Here is a 6,147-nt window from a genome sequence, read left to right on the forward strand (position 1 = left end):
ATCGGCGGAGAGAACGGCGGTGGTGGGGCGCGGTGGCAGCTGTGAGGAGATGACACGGCCGAGTCCTGCGAAAACACAATAAAAAGGCCGAAAAAATGACAACACGGTCCGTGCAAAGTCTCTCAAAAGTTCGCAAAACGAACACAGCCGTGTTGAAGTAGAGCACGGGCCGTGCAGATTCTCTGTCAAAAGTTTGCAAAAGCGAACACGGCCGTGTTGAAGTAGAACACGGGCCGTGCAAATTTTTTGTCAAAAATTCGCAAACCGAACACGGCCGTGTTGAGTAAGAACACGGGGCATGCAAAATCTCTGTCAAAAATTCGCAAAAAACGAACACGGCCGTGTTCAAATCAACACGGGCCGTGCAGAATCTCTGTGAAAATCTAAATAAGTGAACACGGCCGAGTTACGGGCAACACGGGCCGTGCTGAATTCCGGCCAAAAAGAAAGATGAATAGTCCGGTGATCCGTGAGACCTGAAATAGCCAGAATTGACCACGAGAGAAGAAATAGCAATGAGCGGGTAGAGAGAATAAATAGAAAAGAAAGAGAATAATAAACCGAAACTAATATATAGTAAGGATACGGGATCGGGTTGCCTCCCGACAAGCGCTTGTTTTAGGTCGTTAGCTGGACCTGGCAAGGGTTCATTTCTCTGCGGGATCAGAGAGGGCGATGACTCCTCTCGCGTCCGATGGAAAAGCGGGGTTGTAGAGCTTCAGACGTTGAGCGTTAGTTTTGAATGAGCTTCCGGAATGATCCCATAGTTCGATGGAACCGCTTGATGATACAGATTTGATCTTGAATGGGCAAGACCACCGGGATTTCAACTTTCCTGGAAAAAGTCGCAATCGTGAGTTAAACAAAAGGACAAGATCATTTACCTGGAAATGACGCTGGAGGATGTGCTTGTCGTGCCATTTCTTCGTCCGTTCTTTGTAGATTTTAGCGTTTTCATACGCATCAAGACGTTCTCGGCCGCAGATTTGATGTCATAGTTCAACTGCTTAATGGCCCAGTAAGCTTTGTGCTCTAATTCTACGGGGAGATGGCATGCCTTGCCGTAGACGAGTTGGAACGGTGTCATCCCGATGGGGGTTTTGAATGCCGTGCGATAAGCCCAGACGGCGTCATCGAGTTTGAGAGCCCAATCTTTTCAGGATTTGGATACCGTCTTCTCGAGTATGGACTTGATCTCGCGGTTTGAAACTTCTACCATCCCACTGGTCTGAGGATGATAAGGCGTTGTAACCTTGTGTTTGACACCGTATTTGAGCAGGAGGGCTTTGATCGTGCGCTTGATGAAGTGCGATCCCCCATCGCTGATGATGACACGGGGAACACCGAATCGTGGGAAGATCGTGCGTTTGAGCATGCGCACCACGGTTTTGTTGTCGTTCGTGGGACTTGCTAGGACTTCCACCCATTTGGTCACGTAATCAACTGCAACCATAATGTACACATTTCCACAAGAAGAGGGGAAAGGCCCCATAAAATCTATACCCCAGACATCGAATGGTTCTACCTCAAGAATATATTGTTGGGGCATTTCATGACGACGGGATATGTTACCCGTACGCTGGCAAGCGTCACATGAAGAGACAAACCTGTGGACATCTTTGAAAAGCGTGGGCCAATAGAAACCAGCCTGAAGAATTTTTGTCGCGGTCTTTGACGTCGCGAAGTGACCTGCGTAGTCAGAGGAATGACAATGGGAAATAACACTGAAAATCTCACCTTCATGGATGCAGCGGCGGAATAGACCGTCGGTACCTCTCTTGAACAAGAAAGGATCGTCCCAGAAGTAGTCCTTGACGTCGTGGAGAAATTTCTTCCTGGCATTATAACTCAGATCTGGTGGAAGGATTTCACTTACCAGGTAATTGACGTAATCAGCATACCACGGAGCGTCTGGAAGAGTAGAGATGGCAAAAACATGCTCATCTCGAAGATTGTCATCAATGGGAAGTTGCTCTGGGAGTTCAAGACGGGACAAATGATCGGCAACTCCATTCTCGGCTCCTTTCTTGTCCCGGATCTCAAGGTCGAACTCTTGCAGAAGTAGTATCCAACGGATGAGGCGTGGTTTAGCGTCCTTCTTGGAGAGCAAATATCGCAGAGCGGCGTGATCGGTGTAGACTATGACTTTGGAACCGACAAGGTAGGACCTGAATTTTTCGAAAGCAAAGACAACGGCAAGTAGTTCCTTTTCAGTTGTAGTGTAGTTTACCTGGGCATCATCCAAAGTTCTGCTGGCATAGTAGATCGCATGAAGCACTTTATTCTGTCGTTGTCCAAGCACGGCTCTGCCGTCATAATCGCTGGCGTCGCACATAATTTCGAAGGGCAGATTCCAATCCGGTGGTTGAATGATGGGCGGGGAAATCAGCGCCTTTTTGAGCGTCTCAAAAGCTGCAAGGCAATCATTAGTGAAAACGAAAGGGACATCCTTACAGAGGAGATCGGTAAGTGGTTTGGTGATTTTGGAGAAATCCTTGATGAAACGACGATAGAAACCGGCATGACCAAGGAAACTGCGGATGGCCTTAACATTATGCGGGGGCGGTAATTTCTCGATCACTTCGATTTTAGCCCTGTCAACCTCGATGCCTTTGTCGGAGATTTTGTGTCCGAGAACGATGCCTTCTTGTACCATGAAATGGCACTTCTCCCAATTGAGCACTAGATTGGCCTGTAAACATCGATCCAAAACTTTACAAAGATTAGTCAAACAAACATCGAAGGAAGGTCCGTGGACAGGAAAGTCGTCCATGAACACTTCCATCGAATCTTCAATAATGTCAGAGAAGATCGCCATCATGCATCGTTGAAAAGTAGCAGGGGCGTTGCAGAGCCCAAATGGCATGCGCCGATAGGCGAAGGTCCCGTAAGGGCAGGTGAAAGTTGTCTTCTCCTGATCATTGGGGTGAATAGGGATTTGAAAGAATCCCGAGTATCCGTCAAGAAAACAAAAATAGGAATGAAGAGCAAGACGTTCAAGCATTTGATCAATGAAAGGTAAAGGGAAGTGATCTTTGCGAGTGTTCGCATTTAACTTCCTGTAATCGACGCACATACGCCAGTCCGTCACTGTTCTTGTCGGAATCAGCTCATTTTTGTCGTTTTTGATCACCATCATACCGCCTTTCTTTGGGACGACTTGAACCGGACTTACCCAAGGGCTTTCAAATATAGGGTAAATGATACCTGCATCCAAAAGTTTTAGTACCTCTTTCTTGACGACTTCTTTCGTCGATGGATTAAGTCTGCGTTGATGTTCGATGGATGATTTGGAATTGTCCTCTAGATGAATTTGATGCATGCATAATGAAGGGTTGAGACCTTTGATATCATCCAGAGTGTATCCGATAGCCTTCCGGTATTCTCGCAATATGGTGAGGGGTCGCTCGAGCTGTAGATCATCCAAAGCAGTATTGACAATAACAGGATAAGTGGAATCGGGACCGAGAAATGCATACCCGAGTCCAATGGGCAAGGGTTTTAGTTCAAGTTTCGGGGCTATTGCAGGGTCCCAGTCAGGTAGATGATGCATGGGGGTTGATTTGGCGGCGAAGACGGGCAACGGTTCGAACAAAGGAATAGTCTGGAGATGAATCCGAGACTCGACACGGTCCGAGTTCACACTCGACACGGCCGTGTCGAGTTGTGCACGGGCTCGCCCATAATGATGCACGGGCGTGTCTAACTTCGCAAATTTGCTCAGACATTTGACACGGTCCGTGTCGAATGATGACACGGCCGTGTTGCAAGAAACACGGACTGAGCTGGTTGCAAACACGGGCGAGTCTCGTTCGATGTTTTTCGGCAGAATGTCGACACGGTCCGTGTTGAATGATGACACGGCCGTGTTGCATGGCATTTCGGCTAAACCGTCCAAGAATGATGTGTATGCGTGAATTTGAGGCTCCGTAGAGGTACTGTAGCCCTGTTCAGAAAGAAGAGCAATAGAGAGGGCATCGAAATCACGAAATTCAAAGAGTACCTCATCGGCTAAAGCATCCATCAAGTCGATGTAACATATAGAGTCCACTGTAGATGGTTGCTTGAAATTCTGGTCGAGCGTGAATTCCACCGTTTCGTCGCCGATCTTGAGTGTCAGTCGGCCGGTCCGAACGTGGACAATGGCATCTGCAGTGTTAAGAATGGCCGCCCTAGAATAATCGGGATTTTGGCGTCTTCGTCCATGTCAAGCACAACGAAATCGACCGGTACGTAGTAATCGCCTACTTTCAGCGGAACGTCCTTGAGAATACCCAGAGGGTATTTGATAGAACGATCAGCTAGTTGAAGAGCCATGCGAGTCGGTTTAAGTTCTCGAACGTTGAGTTTCTTGTAGATGGAGAGTGGTAGGAGACTTACACTGGCACCTAAATCACAAAGAGCACGATCTATAGAAACATTTCCTAGTTTGCAGGGAATCGAGAAACTACCTGGATCCGACATTTTCGGTGGCAGATCGTGTTGAAGAATGGCGCTGCACTCGGGATTAAGCGTGATGGTTTCCTTCTCGATGACGCGCTTCTTTGTGAGAATGTCTTTCAGGAATTTAGCATAGGATGGCATCTGAGTGATAACCTCGTGGAACGGCATAGTAATTTCCAACTTACGCACCATGTCAGCAAATCGAGCAAATTGGGTGTCTTCTCTAGTTTTCCTGAGTCGTTGAGGGAAAGGAACTGGAGGCGGACGTGGCGGTGGTGGAATGTATACACCGCGTTCTTCATCACCCGAGATCTCTGTCGATTTTTCAACAACTATGGGGTCAGGAAGAGATGTAGGGACAGAGTTAGAGCACTGACCTTTTTCCGTAGATGTGATGATAGGGTTAGCGAGCTCTTTGCCGCTGCGCAAGCATACAGCGTTACAGTGCTCTCGGGAGTTTACTTCCGGGTTCCCAGGGAGTGATCCCTGAGGTCGCGAAGGGACAGAGGCAGCAAGTTGCGCTATCTGGTTATCGACTAGTTTGAGATGAGCATCGGTCTTCTGCTGATGTTCTCGCATCTCGGTGCGAATGGCTTCTTGACCCTGCATAAGTTGTGCAAGCATATATTTGATGTCAGAGTCAGGACTTACCTGTGATTGAGATGGAGGCAGACCGAAGTTTTGCTGAGGCTGACGGGGAGCTCGGTAGTGTTGAGGGGCTGGATTCTGATGCTGGTAGGGATTTCGGGGTTGAGATTGATTTCCTTGAGAGGAACCCGGGATAGATGAACCACCGAAATTGTTGTGCTGTGCATTTAGAGCATTGGAGGAGTTCTTGTATGAGAAATTTGGATGATTTCTCCAACCTGGGTTGTATGTGTTTGAGTACGGATTGTTGGCGACGTAGTTGACATCCTCATGCACGTACTCGTCTCGTGGTGCGTCTAGATCAGTGATTTGATGGGCGTTTTCTACCTGCATTCTAAGTTTGGCAAGCTCTGCACGTAAAGCATGTATCTCAGATGGATTTTCCTTACCTGTACGGTTGTCTTTAAAACCGATATTTCTGACGAATTCGTGGGAAGGAGCGCACTCGTTAGCCATCTTAGTGATTTGTTGTTCGATGAAGTCAAAAGACTTCTCATTGAGGCTTCCTCCACAGGCAACTCGAATGAGGACTCGAGTATCTTCCTTTAGACCCTGCAAGAAAGTGGAGATAAGGTACCTTTTGTCCAAACCGTGATGAGGGCAGAGGCGCTGATATCCAAGAAAACGATCCCAAGTCTCGCGCAAAGATTCATCAGGTTCCTGCATAAAAGAGTTGATCTGTTGCTTCACGAGCTGGGTTTTGCTGGCAGGGAAGAATCGCTGCATGAACTTCTCTTGCATCTGGTCCCAAGAGAAGATGGAATCTGGTGGCAGTGTGTGGAGCCATTCTAATGCAGCGTCCATTAGAGAGAATGGAAAAGCCATTAGCATAAGTGACTCATCGGTGACTCCTTGAACCGTCTTCACAGACTGGCATAACAGTTTGAATCGAGTCAGGTGGGGGATTGGATCTTCATTAGGTCTGCCCCTAAATGCCGATGAGCTGAGCATACTGATGAATGCCGGCTGGAATTCAAATTTATTGCGATCGATATCGGGCCGGCGAATGCATGAGAGCTGTTGAGTGTACTTGGGCTGAAGATATGCCCCATAAGT

At 47.8% G+C, this 6,147-nt stretch overlaps 2 protein-coding genes across 2 annotated transcripts in view; both read right to left on the reverse strand.

The window, feature by feature from the left end:
* Positions 1-647: 647 nt before the first annotated feature.
* Positions 648-1,087, reverse strand: LOC109116003. The gene is made up of 2 exons (XM_019201433.1): positions 961-1,087; positions 648-835 (listed from the first exon to the last, which is right to left on the reverse strand). The coding sequence occupies exons 1-2, from the start codon at positions 1,085-1,087 to the stop codon at positions 648-650; spliced, it is 315 nt and encodes a 104-aa protein (XP_019056978.1).
* A 3,029-nt stretch (positions 1,088-4,116) lies between these two features.
* LOC104804668 overlaps positions 4,117-6,147 on the reverse strand; it is a 2,834-nt gene continuing 803 nt past the window's right edge. Inside the window, exons 2-3 of the mRNA XM_010529007.2 lie at positions 5,095-5,547; positions 4,117-5,046 (exon numbers count right to left, since the gene is read on the reverse strand). Coding sequence (XP_010527309.2) covers positions 4,117-5,046; positions 5,095-5,547 — 1,383 coding nt within the window. The remainder of the gene's footprint in view (positions 5,047-5,094; positions 5,548-6,147) is intronic.

This window comes from Tarenaya hassleriana, unplaced genomic scaffold, assembly GCF_000463585.1.
Source record: "Tarenaya hassleriana unplaced genomic scaffold, ASM46358v1 Cleome91, whole genome shotgun sequence".
NCBI lineage: Eukaryota > Viridiplantae > Streptophyta > Magnoliopsida > Brassicales > Cleomaceae > Tarenaya > Tarenaya hassleriana.